We start from the raw sequence: 19,495 nt of genomic DNA, 5'->3' as shown, positions 1-19,495 counted from the left end.
TCTGTGCTGGGTGTTAAATGAGCATAGCATGGTTGGTAGAAATATTTATCACCACCATTACTCTTAATTAGATTTATATAGCTGCCCCTTAATAAACATGTCCTTGGTGGCTTACAAGAAAATATTAAAAACACAGCATACAATAATTTTCTTTTTTTAGGCCAGCAAAAGAAAAGAAAAACTTCCTTGCATACAGGGAACATTCAATAATTTACAAACCAGAATTAAAACACAATTTAGAAGCATGGGTGAATTTTTAAAAGCCCAACTGTTGCTGAAAGGATCATGGAGAAGGTCCATGGAGAGATGGACCATGAAGGTCCATCCATCTGGAGAGGATGTTCCATGGCTGAGGTGCCAGTGCTGAGAAGCCCTCTCTTTGGCAGCCACCCGCCTCACTTCATGTGGAGAGCAGGGCCTCCAAGAAGGATCTTAGAATTCAGGAAGGCATACTGTATTACAATTGTTGCTCTTTTGAATGGGTCACCAATCTTATATCGTATACTTCGGACCTTTGCATGAAAACATGAGAGATAATATGGACTTTTAGCATTTCCTAGCCATCTACCCTCACTGTTCTTATTTTCCTCTTTGTGCCCTTGTGCAGATCTCCCAAGCTGAGAATAACACTTCATGCTTCTGATGGTTGTAGTCTTATGAAACCTTAGAATCATAGAATCATAGAGTTGGAAGAGACCACAAGGGCCATCGAGTCCAACCCCCTGCCAAGCAGGAAACACCATCAGAGCACTCCTGACATATGGTTGTCAAGCCTCTGCTTAAAGACCTCCAAAGACGGAGACTCCACCACACTCCACAATAAATTTGTTGGTCTTTAAGGTGCAATAGTATGCTTTGTTTTTCTGCTGCAACAGATGAAATACAGCTACCCAACTTGGAATCAGCTTAGCACTGAATTTACTGCTGGAGTACATATTCCTGTTTGAAGACACTAACTGTGAATACACCCTAGGTTTCCTGACAAGCATGCTAGAGGCATAACATGCTTTTATTTTATTTTTATTGCTTTGTATCGTTTTACAATCCGGTTTATTCTTCTTTTAACTCATTAAGGAGTTTCTCATGTAAGCAGAGCTCTGAATCTGTAAAAGTATTTCAGTAGCCAAATGGTAGGTCTGTTCACACAAACAGATTGATACAAGACCAAGAGAACCTTATTCTACAGGAGGGATCTAAAACTGATAAACGAAAAACACTTTTTTTCTTTTTTTTACATTTCTGCCAATAAAAAATGACAGAAGCTGAATTTGCTTAATGCTCAGTTTGGACAAGCTCATACAAAACTGATATATAAAGTATGATTTGGTCTGATGAAGCCTGTGAGGCTACGGCAAATTTACTAGGAATTTCAGAAGCAAGTCCCACTGAAAACATATTTAGCACTGGGTTCATAACGGATGGCATCATGTTACAGATATATCATCTAGTTCTTATTTCCAAAACACTTTAACATGACAACACAAAATGGAACATGTAGAAAAAGAGGTCTGGATATGCAGACAGGAGCTGGCTTATTTCCAAGTGCCTCTAACTCAGTTCGGTGGGTCAAAGTCAATAGGTTACAATCAGGAACATACCAGGGTAAAAAGAAGGTAAAACATTATCTTCTCCCCAGACACTGGCATCTCCAGCAATAAGAATTTCTCCAATTTAAGAGAATGCTTCCATTCACTCCTATGGGATGGGAGAAAATGAGGCACTACTGCACAAGGTGGTAGTGTTATAATACAGTGGTACCTCGGGTTACATACGCTTCAGGTTACAGACTCCGCTAACCCAGAAATAATACCTTGGGTTAAGAACTTTGCTTCAGGATGAGAACAGAAATCGTGCAGTGGCAATGGGAGGCCCCATTAGCTAAAGTGGTGCTTCAGGTTAAGAACAGTTTCAGGTTAAGAATGGACCTCCGGAACGAACTAAGTACCGTATTTTTCGCACTATAAGACGCACCAGACCATAAGACGCACCTAATTTTTGGAGGAGGAAAACAAGAAAAAAAATATTCTGAATCTCAGAAGCCAGAACAACAAGAGGGATCGCAGCGCAGCGAAAGCAGCAATCCCTCTCACTGTTCTGGCTTCTGGGATAGCTGCGCAGCCTGCATTCGCTCCATAAGACGCACACACATTTCCCCTTACTTTTTAGGAGGGAAAAAGTGAGTCTTATTGAGCAAAAAATACGGTACTTAACCCGAGGTACCACTGTAGTGCAAAAACCCACCTAGTATTCCTGAAAAATGGTAGCCAAGTTTCCACTGAAAAGGCTCCAATATGGTGCTGGTAGCAGCAGCCTCTTTCTAAGTAGCCTGCAATTTCTACACTGTCAAATTCTACCGTAATTTTCATCCTGTTTTGCTAGTCTGTTTGGTTGTTTCAGTCTAGACTGCATATCAGAATTATGAACACGCTTCAGAATAACAACCAATTAATAATTCCCATGCATAATCCAACCGATACTAATGCATGAAGAGGTTTTCAAGCTGAAGGGAAGACTCCTTGCAAATGAAGCTGCTTGATTGTTGATTAAGATGTTTCCCTAAACCCTGCACTTAATAACAACTTGTGATCACTTGCTTGGATAACATGTGATAACATGCTTGCTTGGCAAACTCTAGTCCAGAATAAAAAGCACTGAGCTTGTTTTGTACTCTGCAGGATAAGACACAGTCCAGAAGCTTTCCAGACCTGGCCTATTGTGGATTTCCATTCAGTCCTAAGCTACAGTTGTCAATTTTGCTCAGACATATTTACTCTCCAAAACCACTCAGTAGTTTGATGGCTTCACAATGTGTCCTCAGTTGCTCTGACTTTTTTGTTGGCATCCATCTGTCTTGAGAGACAACTGAGTGGACCTCCTGGGGTGAAGTCAAATCGCTGAAGAATCACAGCAACTGCTGTGGCTGCAGAGACCAGCAACTTGTAACTGCTGCCTCCCGCATTGTTTTTGCTGTGTTAGCAGCACCAAAGTGACCTCTCTGGGACACAAGCCTGGGCAGGGTGTATGGAGGTCCTGGGCTGCCCAGATGGCAACCCACAAACCCCTGCCTCACTGGTGCAATCCAAAGGAGAGCAATGCGTTTGGCACCAGCTTGCTGGCAGGAGTTGCTGAAAGGTGGCATACAAGATGCCATCCAACTGCCTTAGGGACTCCACTCCAGATTTGTGTAGGATTTACTCCTTAGCATTTTCTTCTTCCAAAGATGTCCTGCAAGTCAGCAGGTACAGATTTTTCCACAGGGTTTACTCCTGAAGCCTTTTTCACAAATGAGTATAGCTGCAAGGCAGCAGAGGCTTAGGATTCAAGTTTTCCTTCTCTTAGATGGGCTACCTTCCCAGGTTGATGAGCCCCATCTGCCCCCACTTCCCTCTACAGCTCGTGCAGAAACTGCCTTCTTGATCGTTGGACCCACTATTGGTCTCAATCTGCCAGAGCCTGTCTTTGCATGCAGGAGAAGTCCCTAACTCACCAAGTATTTGAGAGCCATCAGCTACCCTCACCTGGTTTAGCCAGCCTTTCCCGAGGTGTGGCTTCTGTTACATGTTGACGGCTTCTAGGAGCCACAGGTAGGAGCCGAGTACAGGATGGAGACCAAAGGTGGACAAACTACCCCAGAAGAAGCACAACATGTCCCCCACCAGAGGTACTCCCCTCTCCTAACACCCCATACACATAGTTGCTCTGACTACTGAGACACAAACTAATTTTAATGTACATTGAATCCAACCATGGCAGTCAATGAGGTATGAGATCAGGAAAGAAATACAGTATCTAAATAGACACAGAGTAAAGTTGTCACTGTAGATTAAATTACTAATCAACAAGCAAGATATATCTGAAAGTACTCTTTGTATTGTTTTAGATTAGCTGTCCTCTTTAAATAAGCTGTCATGCCTTTTCTCCCTGTTGTTCTTATAAGCCTGCAAGTTGCCATTATATGCCTACCATGTTTTTCTGAGGTCTTTTGAAAGGCTCAGAATACCACTTGCTGCTAAACAGGAGAGGGAAGGAGGAAAATTTGCATGGAGAAGTAGGCAAACTGCATGAGAGGCACTTAACAATCCCCTCTGGCTGCTGTTCCTTGGCATGCATTTCTTGCATCATACAGCAAAATAGCTGGGGGAGGAAAAGGGTTGCAGAGAAAAGCAGTGAGGAAGGGAAGAGTTAAACACCCCTCTCCTGTCAGCGCTACCTAGCAAATGTCACCCTTTCCCTGCTATTTTGCAATTGTTCGGCAGAGACCGTGGTTCCACAGCCTCTGTTTGTAGCAGAACATCTCTTTCAGCTGAAACGTGAACCCCAGAAATAGTTTGCAATTTCATTTGAACTATAAATGCTTTCCAGCATGTCTATGATCAAGAAAAAGCAGGTGCAGGCTAACGGAAGCCCATTCTATGACAGTAAGCTGGGGCTACTTGTCCATTAAGATGATCAATGCTGCCTTTGCATTACTGGCATCATCTGTCAGCAAAGCTCATGATTCCCTTACTTCCCATCTTCCCTAGTATTTCATTATTATGAGACCTATTTCATTACTTTTATTTCCCATACGCCATTACTAATACACCATTGCTGAATGTCTCCTCTTTTTTGCTTCTGTTTCCATGCATTTGCAGGGGGTGGAAAGAGATGTCTGAAGTGTTATAATGGGTTTTTATGATTCTTTACATCCTGGAACATTTGTCAAGCCCAAGACAAACGTTTAGTGAAATGAACGCCTTCGTTCCACTGGCACACACCCCCACCATATAAACATGCTCCTTGAACTGTTCATTGGGTAGGCTCTTTCCTGCAAAGAGCAGCTTCCATCGAGGAGGGGGGGGGGAATTTGTAAATGGTTTCAGAGCAACTGATGTTGCTGGAGATAAGTAGGTGTGGACTTAATCAGCCCTTTGGATGGGAAACCACTGGATGAACTATGTAAGAACAGCATACAAAATCAATTATAAGAAAAAATAATAATGAAGAAGAAAGGCTTTCAAGAAAATCTGGGTAAGGCTCATAGCTGAAAGGGCACAGGCTTTGCATTCAGAAATTCCCAGGCTCGGCCAGCAAAAGATTCACAATTAATGTGGCTGGGAAAGGCTTCTGCCACAGAGTTAGTGCTAGTCAGTCAGAGCAGACAATACTGGGTTAGATGGGCTCATAATCTGACTGCATCCAACAGAGTTTTTTACACCTCAGTCCATCTGGTCAGCGGGGGGGGGGGGGAGGTTCTGGAACTGAGCATTTAGTTTTTTTAAAAAAAATCTGCCCCAAGGTAACTCCAGTTATCTGTGGCACCTTAAAAATTAACTAACCCACTTATTATGGGATACATTTTCATGGATAACAGCAGTCCACAAATGCTTATGCCAGAATAAATTGGTTACATTTTAAGGTGCCACAAGACTCTTGGTCGTTTTTGTTACAAGAGGCTATCATAGCTAACCCTCCGTTCAGCAACTTGTATAAAGTATCTGCATTTTAAAATGCCCATGATTACTCTTACTTTGCATAATTTAGTCTTCTTCCATTAGGCAAAAGGAGGGGTAATAAGCTATGCAGAACACTGACTCTACTTGAAGATGGGAAAAGCCAGGGCTTTTTTCCCAATCAGAATCCACCAGAACTCAGTTCTGGCGCCTCACAGGTGGGTGCAATTGGCATTATAAGCGCACAAGGGAGGCGTTTATGGTGAGTTCTGGTGCCTCTTTTTCTAGAAAAGTAGCATAGGGGAAAACTTAGTCCCTCCTTTGGCACCCAAGATTCTCGAAGAGGTTGGCATATATATACAGAACATATAACAGCTGAGATACTTAGGAAACTGAATTCTGCTACCAAGGCTACATTTTGTAGCTTTTTTGCAGTTTTGCTGTTCAATTGTTCCTTGGAGACCAGCTGCCTCCTGCTCACAGAATTGGTGGCAGAAAGACATCTCTCACGTGTGCTCAAAACAGTGGGGGGACACTTCTCTCCCCCCCCCTCCAATCCAGCATGAAAAAAAGAGGGCCGTCTGGCTGAAAAGCACAGGGTGAGCCAGAAAGCAACCTGAAGCTGTTACATCCTTTCAGCTGCTTTAGGAACACCAGTTCTTTAAAAGCAGGATAGCTTTGAAACAAGGGAAAGGTCACACCAGGCCCAGGAAGGTTGCGCTCTCTCCCTTCTCAGGAAGAATATCACAGCAACGGAGGAAATGAGCCTTTGGCAGGATAAGAAACAGATGCAGGGATTTTGCTTTCCAATCTGCCCCCTGCTCCGCTAGAAAGAACTCTGCCCCAATTGTCAGCTGCCCTAGAGGAGAAGGTTGTACTGGTCTCAGTTACTGGCCAAAGAATGAAGGGCAGCTAGGGATGCTGAAGCAGGAATGCTGAATTCATACCTAGCAAGGGCACAGGCCTGCCCCCTACTGGATGTTAAGGACCATTAATTCCTTTCCTCTTCTGTTCAGATCTCCCTTCTTTTTCTACCTTTTCCTTCCCTTGTGTCTTGCTTTTCTATAGTAGGGAAGCCCGAGGGTAGGGCCTGTGCCTTATTTTCATTTATGTACCAGTTAACACAAGAAATAAATAGCAGCAGCACAGATGCCGTGTCCTTTTGAATGATCCCTACAGAAGATGCCAATTTTGTTTGCTTAAGTAAATATGAGTGCAGGTGAATGCAGATTCACCAAATCACTCATTTCTTTAGGAAAATAAGAACTTTCCTCTCCTTTTCAGGACACATGAAGGATACCACCTAGTTACACCTAGGAAACTAATCACCTAGTTACAAGCAGGTCACCATGCTGGGTTTCTATGTCTGTCTCATTGCCCCTTTTTGTTTACTAGTTGTGCCCCCATGAACTTAACAGGAGCTTGACCCGAAGGAATTCTGTAGGGTAATCTCTTCCTTGTGGAAATAAGTGGCAGGGAAAAACTTCACCTGCTAAATTTCTGAGAGGCTGACTTCTGCTAAAAGACAGAAGAGCAGGGTTGTTAAAAGCAAAGGTGGTTTCAGTGGAGAAGGAACTCTTGTAGCTCTGAGCTGAAGAGTGCGGCTAAATGCAAAACCAACTTCATCTTCCAGATGCGCAAGCAATGCACAAAACAAAGCTTCCTATATTTGGATGGGAACAGTGCGGTCCTACCTGTGATCTGAGGTTGCCATCATCCCTGAACATTGGCCATGCTAAGCTGAGGATGGTGGGCTCCATGATGACTGCAGGTGGTGACAGCAGTCACGAAATTAAAAGACGCCTCCTTCTTGGGAAAAAAGCAATGACAAACCTAGACAGCATCGTAAAAAGCAGAGACATCACCTTGCCAACAAAGGTCCGTATAGTTAAAGCTATGGTTTTCCCAGTAGTGATGTATGGAAGTGAGAGCTGGACCATAAAGAAGGCTGATCACCGAAGAATTGATGCTTTTGAATTATGGTATTGGAGGAGACTCTTGAGAGTCCCATGGACTGCAAGAAGATCAAACCTCTCCATTCTTAAGGAAATCAGCCCTGAGTGCTCACTGGAAGAACAGATCCTGAAGCTGAGGCTCCACCAATACTTTGGCCACCTCATGAGAAGAGAAGACTCCCTGGAAAAGACCTTGATGTTGGGAAAGATTGAGGGCACAAGGAGAAGGGAACGACAGAGGACAAGACGGTTGGACAGTGTTCTCGAAGCTACCAGCATGAGTTTGACCAAACTGTGGGAGGCAGTGGAAGACAGAGCCTGGTGTGCCCTTGTCCATGCGGTCATGAAGAGTCGGACACGACTAAACCACTAAACAACAAAAGGTCACAGATTTCCCACCTCTGTCCTAAACAAAGCAGGCAGGTCCATGTTCTGATGTACAGCATCTCCACCCGGATGCAGCAACAGAGCTGAACAACTATCTCAAAATGAATACATAGTCTCGTGTCCTTAGATAATCTGACTAAAGTACCCTGTCCCCTTCTTCCCACTGCAGCAACCTGCATGCCTCTGTGGGGGTAGGGTGTCTTCCTGAACAATGTAGGATGGAGTACGGGGTCAGGGAGGAATAGATGGAAAATCTTATTTCCATGAACTTCCTTTAAACTTATTTTAGGATCTATGCCACTATATGAACACCCCTCTATCCCATTCAACCAAAAGCCCAGAGAACAGAGGAAGGCGATGAAGCTTCCACAGCTAACTTCTACCTTATTTTCTTTCTGTTAAAGATCCAGTTAATATGTAACTATTGTGGTAGGATTGTCTGGTGACTCGATCTCACAGCAAACCAAATCATGTCCGGATGAAACAACTACACAAGATCTCAGGGAACTCATTAGAACTGCTTGTGCCAACATCGACTGGCTTTTATGGGAAAAGAATGTCAATGTGGGTTATACCTATGTAATCCTGGTGAGGTTATGTGGTTCTGTCATTTGGATATTATTGGTACAGGGAAGGGAGACCCATACAAAATGAGTAATAATGTGTGTTTCAGGAGCACATGGACAACCTGAATTGCAGGTGCACATGGACAACCTCAACAGCAGTTGCAGTCAAATGGCATCAGTGTGACATGGCAGGAAAACACTGAAGAAGCAAAGTGGAAAGATGAGAAACATGGTTCCCACAAGACTAGTTTATCAGTTTGGGGAAGTAGAGGCTGCACACAAAAAGGTCAACACTTAAACCTTGAAAAGAGCATCCACACAGTGGCACAATCCAGATGAATTAATTAGGCTTGGAAATCTGAACTGTAGTCAAACGAAGTAACTTTCAATCTAAGGAAGAGTCTGCGGAATTGTGCAGGCTGAAGATCCTGGCTTGCCAAAGAAAATCTTCACCTGAAAAAAGCAAACAGCACTGCTTTCCACTCGTAGCTTTCATTTTATATTTTTGTGCATGTTCTACTGGTTCCCATCACTCTGCATGTTTCGTATGGTGTCATTTCAACTCTTTGCTTTTAGAACACTATTATTTTGTGATACAAGGACATCACTTTAATGTTCTACACTTTATTTTGGAAACTAGATTTGTTTGCTAGCTTTCTAAAGTGAATCTCACAGAGTCCCCCCCCCCCCAACGTGGTAATATGTACCTGTCAAGTAAGCTGGTATTTGGCAGTAGCACATTAACCTACTAATCTTTCTTTGCATAAAACTCAAACAGTCATCTCAGGGGATGCAAAAGGGGTAGGAGTCAAGGATGGAAGAACAGTGATTTACTCCCCAACACCACCAACATGTCTGGTATTGGAGCATGAAGAACCCAACAAGCGAACAGAGAACAAACAAAGATGAAATTTACATTGTGACTTTTGCGTCATGTGCCTCTCTGAGAAATTTGCTAATCAATATTGGCAGAATCTAGTAACGGTACTCTAAATTGAAAGTACTATAAAATGATGTTTAAATATAAATGAAGAAGGAAACTCCCAGCACAAAACTGCCTTAAGACTGCGATTCCCAGCACACTTGCCAGGGAATAAGCCCCACTGGAAAGTGGTCTGTGCTTATGGTACAAAAAGGACCACATAGCATGAGGTGCTCAGAGGCTGCTTACAAACTGGCAACTGCCTACATCTCACAGGGAAGACAATGGGTTTGGAAGACACCAAGTACCTCTCATGAATCTCTCATCAATCTGGCACTAGCAGTTGCACGTAATTTCCACTGGCAATCATTTCAGAGCAATCATCCATGCTTTTCAGATGAGAAAGGGAGAAGAAACAGCTTGAATGCTTTGAGGAAGGTAAAATAACTAGTCTGGAGGAGGAACTAAACAGAAATATCCTTAAGAAAAATATTAAGTTTAGAAGCACAATCCCAGTTATAAGCTTATGTATTTTCTAAGTGTTCCTGTTTAGATTTCTATTATTCCGGGGGGGGGTATTTTTTACATTTTTAAAATGAGTATTGTGACATTTACACAACACATGGAAAGACAGGATAAAGCAGCCAAGTGACATGGCTCTAATATTGTTTTAAAAAATAAAATATTTTCTTTGATTCTAATGCATTCACAGCAACAATCCTTTTTCTTGGTGACCAGCTTCACAGCACAGGCAGCAGATTTGATTTTAGGATTTGTATTTAGGAACACTAAGAAGCAGACAAAAAGCAAGGTGACTACCTAAATGGGTTACAGATACCTGAGCACCTCTGCATTCTCTGCTACTCACACCATTCTCTTAAGCAAGAGAGGTGACAAAAGGGAGGGGGAAAAGAAAGGTATGGGTTGCATTCATTAGCTGGGGTGATTGGCCTGAACTCAGGAGACAGAAACAAAAGAGACGATTCCACCTCTTGATTTTGGGGCTGGGGCTGGCACTTTGCTCCTACTTTCAAGAAAAAATATTCCCCTCCTTGTGTGACAACCGAAGTAAAAACACATTCTGAGACCAGGGCTGCAAGGTCTTTGTTCCCAGAAGCATGAAATGAACTGGCACCCCCTATCGCCACCAGTTCCGGATACATGAACTGTTGACTCCTCACTGCCCACACAAGGTCAGTGCTCTCATTCCCGGATTTGCTGGACGCCTCCCTATTTTCATGACCTCAACCGTGCACCGAAGAGATCAGATGCATTGCATGGATGTATGCACAGCAGTCCTACATGTGTGTCTGCACCAGGAAGGAAATGCACGTGTGATAATATCTATGTATGGGAAACCACATATGCACAAGGATAGAGAATTTGTGCAAGAGGAGAAGAGAAAGAGTGCTTGTATGTGCATGCGGTTATACTGCCAGTGTTTTTCATATCACATTTGGAACCAGGCAGCATTCAATTTCTGAAATAACTGGTACTGGGGCTTGAGAGTCCCTGTGCCCCCCCCCCCCTGCCTGCCTGAAATTCACATCCTCCAACTTCGGAAACTATCCTAATTCAAGTCCCACTAAACTCAGAGGAAATGTATTCTGAATAAACATGCTTACCAGCAGGTGAGAACTACATTACACTTCTCTGATTTGATGAAAAGCCTCTTGTAGATTAACAGAGGAATCCTACACATATCTCTATCTATTCCATGCAAGGCATACTGAATTTAATGAGACTTGCTCCTGGGGTCTGCAGCCTAAGGCACTCCGTTATTTAAAAGCACAGCCTAGAGTAGCTCGAGGCTCTGAAACGAAAGGAAACCTGGAACCTTAAAAATAAAAATAATACAAAGTCCCTGCTTACCCATAAAACTGGCTGGTTCGCCTTCCAGAGGTCTCTCAGACTTGCCTGCCTCACTGGGCGCTACTATGGCTAACCTGACCCATTTCCTTAGAGCTGGGCAGCAGAGAAACACAAACTCACTAAAATAAAAGAAGCGCGAAGGAAGCAAAGCGAAGGTGGGAGTGTGCGCGCGGGGGGGGGGGGAGAGGCGCACGCTCCTCGCCACGACGCCTTCGATCCTATGCACGTTTCTTTAGAAAATAAGTCCCACCAAATTCATTCTGACCAAGCAAGCGCGCAACATTGGACTGAGTGGGGGGGGGGGGAGAGGGAGAAAGGGAAATAATGTAGGTGCATGAAGGTTTTTAAAATGAGCGACTGACAGCGAGGCAAAGATGGGGCTGGCGATGGAGCTTGGAGAGCGAGGGAGGGGAAGGTACACGAGGCGCGCACGGCGGGTATTGTGAAGGAACCCATGTGGCGAGGGAGCAAGGATGCTGAGCGCCGCGGCCCCGCTCCGCCCTGCCTCGCCCGCCGGTGGGGGCGTCGTCGTCCCGGGCGCTTACCTGAGCAGTTGCTGCCCGCCTTCCCTTTGCCGGCGGCGCAATCCGCGGCCGGCGCGGCCGGCGAGAGCGGGTTGGACGTCCGCGCCGGAGCCAGAGCGCACAGGGCCACCGCGAGCGCCAGGATGGCGGCGGCGCTGCAGCAGCCGGGCGAGGCCCGGGGCCGGGCGGGGGCCGCCATGGCGAGGGCTGGCGAGAGGCCGGGGAGGGGGCCCGCTGCCGCCGCAGGGCCCAGCTGGGGATCAGCGGGCGCCGCCCGGAGGAGCGCGGACCCGCCGGCCTTGCTGCTGCCAACCAGCCCTCCGCATCCCGGGCCGCCTCTGGGCTCTTCGGAACCGCGGCTGCTGCTGCTCGACCCTCCTCCTCCTTTTCCCCGGCGCCCTGCCTCTTCCCGGAGCCCCTTTGTGCGCTTCGGTGGCGGCGGCGGCTGCTGCTCGCTGCTGCTGCTGCTGCCGTCGCGGGCGATGCTGCCGCTGCTACTGCTCCGGCTACAACAAAGGGATGGGAGGGGGTGGGAGATGGAGAGGAGGGGAGGGGGAGAGGCAGGGAGTGGGGGCCACGTGACGCTGCTGCTGCCGCCGCCGCCGCCAGCCTCCTCCCCCGGGACCGGGGCAGGATAGGGGGTCCGGCGCCGGCTGCCACGCCCCCCTCTTCCGGACCGCCGGCCACCACGCCGACACCCCCGTGGAGTCAGGGCGCGCTCCTCCGCCTGCGCGCCCGCCTTGGGAGAACGATGTCTCCCCACCCGCCGCCGCTCAAGCCATCGACGGTAATCGGGAGCCCGGCTCTCCCACCTCGTCTTTAGGAACACTTGGGGAGAGCAGGAGTCTCCCCTCGCGAAAGCAAGCAGGCCCGCCACGGGTGCGCTGGGGGAGAAGGGGAGCGATGGCTTGCCACAGACTTTTGCCGCCGCCCCCCCTTGTGGGTGGGTGTCTGTCCCCCGCTGCTCTCATTTACTTGGGAGTAAAGAAACGCCCAAGGCAGAAGGCTGATCGCCGAAGAATTGATGCTTTTGAATTATGGTGCTGGAGGAGACTCTTGAGAGTCCCATGGACTGCAAGAAGATCAAACCTCTCCATTCTGAAGGAACTTGGCCCTGAGTGCTCAATGAAAGGACACATCCTGAAGCTGAGGCTCCAATACTTTGGCCACCTCATGAGAAGGGAAGACTCCCTGGAAAAGACCCTGATGTTGGGAAAGATGGAGGGCACAAGGAGAAGGGGACGACAGAAGACGAGATGGTTGGATAGTGTTCTCGAAGCTACCAGCATGAGTTTGACCAAGCTGCGGGAGGCAGTGGAAGACAGGAGTGCCTGGCGTGCTCTGGTCCAGGGGGTCATGAAGAGTCAGACAAGACTAAACAACAACAACGAAGAAAGAAACTCGAGGAGCAAAGCCCATTGCCCTCAGCAGGAAGCCTATCCTGGAGAACTCCCTGCCACGTGCTATTTCCATATAAGTAGGTTCAGGATTCAGGTGTGAGTGCTCTGTAACTTCCTCCTCCTGAAGTTTGGCAGAGGCAAAAAGGTCAGGGCAAACAAGCAGAGATGCACCTTGGCTCCCTTGCACCCTTGGCAAGGAGCTGAAGCTGCACCCCCACTCTTTCTTTGTGTCCCTCCCCACCACCAGAAACTTAAAAAAAGAAAGCTTTTTGACACCTTTTGCACTCCACCCGTGAACACATCTAATTGTGCATGGGTGGGCTCCTAGCCATTCCAAGCTAGCGTAGAGAGATGAATTTTTTGTGACCCCCTAGTACACCCCTGGAAACAAGTTGCTTGCCTGGGGGGGGGGCTGCTTTGGTAGCTTCTACTTGGCTCAAGTGAAAGGGCACATAGCTGTATTGTGGAGCTACCATTAGCACAATCAGATGGTCTGAACCAGGGGTCAGCAACCTTTTTCAGCCGTGGGCCAGTCCACCGTCCCTCAGACCATGTGGTGAGCCGGACTTTTTTTTGGGGGGGGGGGGAATCAACGCATTCCTATGCCCCACAAATAACCCACAGATGCATTTTAAATAAAAGCACACATTGTACTCATTTAAAAAACACCAGGCAGGCCCCACAAATAACCCAGAGATGCATTATAAATAAAAGGACACATTCTACTCATGTAAAAACACGCTGATTCCCGGGCCATCTGCGGGCCAGATTGAGAAGGCAATTGGCCCACATCTGACCCCCGGGCCTTAGGTTGCCTACCCCTGGTCTGAACCATCTACCCTGGCCTCAAATAACCAATACAGAATTAAGCCTGTTGCTTTCAGATGGGTTAGGGCTGTTTAGTTTTGTCTGTTGAGCCCAGTGCTGGTTTGTGACCTATAGACTTGATTTTCGTATGCAGCAGAGTATGATTCTGGTTGGTAAGATGCTGGTGGTGAAGGAGAAGAGACACAGAATGTAGAAGCATTCGGTTTCAGACAGAGGCAAGGTTTTCTGGGGAGTGTGAGGTAGGCCGCCAGATGTCATTTGTGGCTGAGCTGGGATTTGCACCAAGACCTCCTTGATCCAAGTTCAGCTCCCCAGCCATTGTGCCACACTGCTGCATGGTTTATTAGAGGAGGCACAAAACAGATACCGGTCTCTCTTCATTCAGCCAAGAGGTAAATGCACAGACACGCCACATCTTGCCTCATTATCCCAATCAATAGAGCATAAGTGACTGAGTGTCTTTCCGATTGTCAGGGAGAGATGGGTGTTGTTGGAGAAAAAAATGTCAGTTCTCTTCCCTGTTGTAGGACTCCCACCTTTGAGCTTCTTTAAACAAACCAAGTGCCTTCCAGTTTCTGGCGGGTGAGCCCTGTACCCGGGTTACATCTGTGCTTTGCCACCAGCCAAACATTTTACACTGGGGAAGGCTCAAACCTTGTCCAATTGCTACTGCAGAATAACTCCTTTTACTGCTACAGTTTAAAAAAACACGCAGCCTAGTCCCTAGGCATGTTTCCCTGGAAGTTAGCAAGCTCTTCTTTCAAGGTAAACATCTGTTGAATTGCCACCTGAAGAGAGGTTGAGGTAAACAAGTCTACTTTGAGGCTCCTTGCATTGAATTAGAAACACAAACTTATACCAGTTGCCAACTTAAATACCTAAGCTTTCCAACTTTTCTGGGCGGGAAATAGCCCTGAGTGTTTAAAAACTTTGTAAATATTTTTATTATTAATGAGGAGAGAGACAAAATTTCTGTGCCTTAGAGGTAGTCCTCGCCAGAAACCCCAAGTGGGGCCCAGGCCCTAGTGAGAGAGAGAAGTGCTGCTGAACTGATTGGAAACGGTATCCAGTGCTTGGTCAGCATATAAGTGACAAGAAAGCTTCTCTCTCCCGATCCTTTTCAATATGCCTTTGCATGGGCGGAAAAGCAAAGGGAAGGCAAACAGGCATGGCACTTCTTAGCTCCCCCTCCCTCTTTTCAAATATTTCTTCCATGGGCTGTGCAAATCTTGCAAAAGGGGAAGGGAACAGAGTTAGCACTTTTTCCATTCTGGGGCTTTTCCTCCCTTCCAACCGGGGACCTTGTGAGGTTGAGCCTGCATTGGAACGGCCTAGTCAACTTTCCATTCATGCTTTTGGTAACAGCCTCTGCTGGTTAATCATTTGTCATTTCAGAGCAGCTTCGTTCATAAGAGATGTCCTTCCTTCCTTTGATTTTGATTTTTGCAAATGTACTGAGAAAAGGAAGAACCGCGGTCAGTGATAATAAAATAATAAAAATACTCAATTGATTTGGCAGGGGGGGCCCAGTTCTTCCATGAACAGCAAAAGCAGAGGAGGTGGAATGGCCTCAGAACTTCTCCCAACATCCTTGAAAAACCTAAAGAGGTGGCATCTATCCTCCTTCTCCTGTCCAACTTTGTGCCACCACAGCTGCCCAGGCAAACCCTTCGTTGCAGAAAAGAGTGGAGGAATTAGAGTTGCAAGAGGCCCTGTGAAGTCCAGCAAGTGGTCTGTGCTGCAGAAACTGTGCTTGCATCAGGTTGGGACCCTTGGCTTAGATAGCTGCCTTTGCGTTATGCTTCATAATGTCCTGGCTACCAGTCATGGGAGAACATGGACTCAGATGATGTCCCCCCCCCCCCAAAAAAAGCTTTAGTGCTGAGATCTGTGATACATATGCAAAAATGCTGTTCAAAGGCGTAGCAGGCAACACACATATCTTCGCAAAGGTGAGTTACCCAACAGCACTGCAGGAGATACGGCCACTAAAGTAAAGACAACATTGATCCAACAACAACATAGGTAAAGGTAAAGGTACCCCTGCCCATACGGGCCAGTCTTGACAGACTCTGGGGTTGTGCGCCCATCTCACTCAAGAGGCCGGGGGCCAGCGCTGTCCGGAGACACTTCCGGGTCACGTGGCCAGCGTGACAAAGCTGCATCTGGTGAGCCAGCGCAGCACACGGAACACCGTTTACCTTCCCGCTGGTAAGCAGTCCCTATTTATCTACTTGCACCCGGGGGTGCTTTCGAACTGCTAGGTTGGCAGGCGCTGGGACTGAGCAGCGGGAGCGCACCCCGCCGCGGGGATTCGAACCGCCGACCTTTCGCAAGCCCTAGGCGCTGAGGCTTTTACCCACAGCACCACCCGCGTCCCGACAACAACAACATAGAAACCCAGAATTGTAGAGCTGGAAGGGACCCCAAGGATCATAGTCCTGCCCCCTGGAGTGCAGAAATCTCAGCTAAAGCTTCCAGGAGAGATGGCAATCCAGCCTCTGCTTTAAAACCTCCACAATCTCCCAAGGGAGTCTGTTCCACTGTTGAACAACTCTTGCTGTCAGAAAGTACTTCCTGATGTTTAGTCAGAATCTTCTTTTTTGTAATTTGAAGCCATTGGTTTGGATCCTACCCTTCAGAGCAGGAAAAAACAAGCTTGCTCCATCCTCCACATGACAGCCATTTAGATATTTGAAGATGGCTATCCTATTTCCTCTCTGTCTCCTCTTTTCCAGGCTAAACATACGCAGCTCCTTCAATCGCTCCTCATATGGCTTGGTTTCTAGACCCTTGATCATCTTGGTCATCCTCCTCTGCACACATTCCAGCTTGCCGATATCCTTATTAAATTGTGGTGTTCGGAACTGGACACAGTACTCTAGGTGGGGTCTGACCAAGGCAGAATAGAGTTGGGACTATTACTTCCCTTGATCTGGACACTGTTCTACTGTTGATGCCCCATCATGCAATCCTGGTATAAAGGAAAGGGCCAGCACAGTTTAGCGAAGCCTGCTGTTCTGTTCTTTAGTCCTTGCTAATGTTCTGCCTGGGCGACTGGACCTGCTCCATCTGTTCACACCTCTGTTCATGCCTTCAGGACCTAGGTGAAGGGGTCGATGTCACTGCCTCCTGCAAAGTGGATGGGGGCAGGTGGAGCATCACCCCGCTGTGAGCCAGCCTGCTGGAGCCCTCCCCAGTGTCCTCTTCAAACCACCCATCAGTGCCATCCTGACTTGGGCAGTCCATGACACATAACTTCTTTCTAGAAGCTAGAGACTGACTTTTCAAAAATGAAAGCTCAGAGTCGGGGGTCCCTGCTGGCATGGGCCCAGGTGCAATTACTTCAATTGTGCCATTATAAATCCGGCCTGGTTAAGATCCCAGGAATTCCTGTAGCCTGGTGTCCAAACAAGTCACTTATCAATCACAGTGCTGACTTAATGCATTGGCTAAACATTCTGACAGGCAGGAGAAGACAGCCTGGCTCATTTAACAGAAATTGCTTAGGTTATGCTTCCTAGCTTGCTTTCTAGATAGGCAGGCCAACTTACCTCAGAGTCTGGAGCCTTCTTGTGCACTGGGTTGGTGAACCTGTCCTAATTAATCTCCCTCCACTGACTTTAATTGAGGAGCAAGAGAAATGAAGAGCAGAAACAATGCAGCAATTGATAATACTTGAATTCAGCAATGGCAATAGTAGTCATGTTTCAAAGGTATCCTCTCAGTTACCAGTACATACTAATAACTTGGGAAGCTTTTAGATGCAGGGCTCTCTAATTCTGTGCATGCTGTACATACATGCAAGTCCACTGATTTATAGCAAAGAAAGAAATTGCAGGAGGGCTAAGAAAACATCACAGTAATCAAGATGAGAGAAGACAAGGTTTTGAATAAGGGTTAGAGTCATTAGAATTTTGGAAATATTATAGGAAGAAAACTGACAGTCTTTAAAGCATCAGTAGGAATGTAGGAATTGTTGATTATATTTCTATCCATATTGTACTGACCGACAATGCCTCTTCAAGGTTTTAGACAGGGGTCTTTTTCCCAGTGCTACCTCAATTTGCCAGGGATTGAACCTGTCCCATGTAAATCTACACCATACATTTAAAGCACATGGCTTTCCCCAAAGAATCATTGAATTTGTAGTTTTTTAAGGTGTTGGGAGTTGTAGCACTACAGTTCCCACAACTCTTTGTGGAAAGCCATTCATAATGTATGGCAAGAGTATGGCAAACTCTTGAAATTTGCTGAGAAGGCTCAAGGGAGATGATGCAAGCTGAGAGAAGGCAAAAGTGAAGGTTTGGGGAAATCCCAGTAAATTCTGCCTTCTGCATCTTAAGTTTAAAACACAACGATCCAATATCCAGCCAGGTATAACTATAAAACAATGGGAAATATTAGTATGAGCAGAAGGAGAGAAAGAAGTGATCGTGAAAATAGTGTGGGATAACAGTGACACTGTTAGCCAAAAGGAGAAATCAGATTACCAAGAGGGAAAGGGATTGTCTACACAACAAATGTTCCATCATCATAGCCATCGTCTCTCACACACCAGCAGCCAGTCAGTACAACCGTATCTCTTACATGCCAGCCAAAGCTGGGTAGGGAAACATTGCGGTGGACACCAGTCTCTGTGCTAGAGTCACACAGCTTTCTTTCTTGGGGCCTATCTACACCATAAACATACAGTATATTGGTTTTATGTATTCCAGTGACCCCTGGGAATTGTAGTTTGGATGAGGGTGCAGAAAATTATTTTAGAGATGCCCAGCCCTAAAGCTCCCTCTGCTTGACAGATTCTGGTGTATTATGGGAAGGCAACATTTCTGATGAACCAGTTTTAAGTCTGGAACGTGCATACACACTTTAAAATCAGCCTTAAATTGGCTTAATCAGAAGTCCCATGCTCTCCGCCCCTTGGTCCCCCATGGCGGCGCCCGTGCTTCTTCCCTAGTTCCCACTCTTACCGTGCTTACCGAGCTTACCGTGAGACTGGTGGCCCTGGTGCCTCAGGAGGGTGGCTGTCTCGGAGGAAGAACTGTTCATATGTGGCTGAAGAGAATGGTCAGTATTGACCTAGCATATACCATCCACTGCCTGACAGTCTGAGCTGTAAGGTGAAGTTCACGACCGAAAAGCTGTTTCTCAGAGGGTTGCCATACCATGAGTGCTGTATCTCAGAGCATGCTGCAGCTGGGCCAATGTGCTCCCTTGAACCCCAGAGAAAGAGACACACTCACTGGGGAAATGGCGAGGTTCATTCCGTGGTTGAGCTCTAGCCAGCGTTGGTAGTGAGGGCAAACTCCGTGTTCAGGTTCTGTGGTTCATGGTTGCGCTCACAGCCTCCGATGTTCGAGGAGTCAAGCGACAGAAGGAGGGTAGTATGGGAACCTTTTACACTATATTTGCAGAAACAATAACAAAACAAAACAAAACATGGACTCGTTGGCAGGATTTAAATAAACATTTACAACTTTATTTACACACACAAAAATATATAACAATGTGATAACATTATATACAAACAGCAGAATGTATCATTTGATGTAATAAACCAGAAATGGAAGCTGAGGGAAGTCAACAGGGAGGGGGGAATTGAAAAA

The 19,495-nt window shown here is 46.5% G+C and overlaps 1 protein-coding gene across 2 annotated transcripts in view; it reads right to left on the bottom strand.

The window, feature by feature from the left end:
- The window catches only part of TMEFF1 (transmembrane protein with EGF like and two follistatin like domains 1), a 78,818-nt gene extending 59,865 nt beyond the window's left edge, over nt 1-18,953 (bottom strand). The window contains exon 1 of one of the 2 annotated variants that reach the window (XM_077933385.1): nt 18,878-18,953. In XM_077933385.1, coding sequence (XP_077789511.1) covers nt 18,878-18,938 — 61 coding nt within the window. In that variant the 5' untranslated portion in view covers nt 18,939-18,953. Of the gene's footprint in view, nt 1-11,679; nt 12,195-18,877 lie in introns of those variants that run through there. The other variant, XM_028737992.2, reaches the window with a different exon arrangement.
- Between the last annotated feature and the right edge of the window lie 542 nt (nt 18,954-19,495).

This window comes from Podarcis muralis, chromosome 8 (genome assembly GCF_964188315.1).
Source record: "Podarcis muralis chromosome 8, rPodMur119.hap1.1, whole genome shotgun sequence".
NCBI classification, from domain to species: Eukaryota; Metazoa; Chordata; class Lepidosauria; order Squamata; family Lacertidae; genus Podarcis; species Podarcis muralis.
Note: the sequence above shows the minus strand (reverse complement) of the source record. Positions and strands in the feature narration are given on the sequence as shown.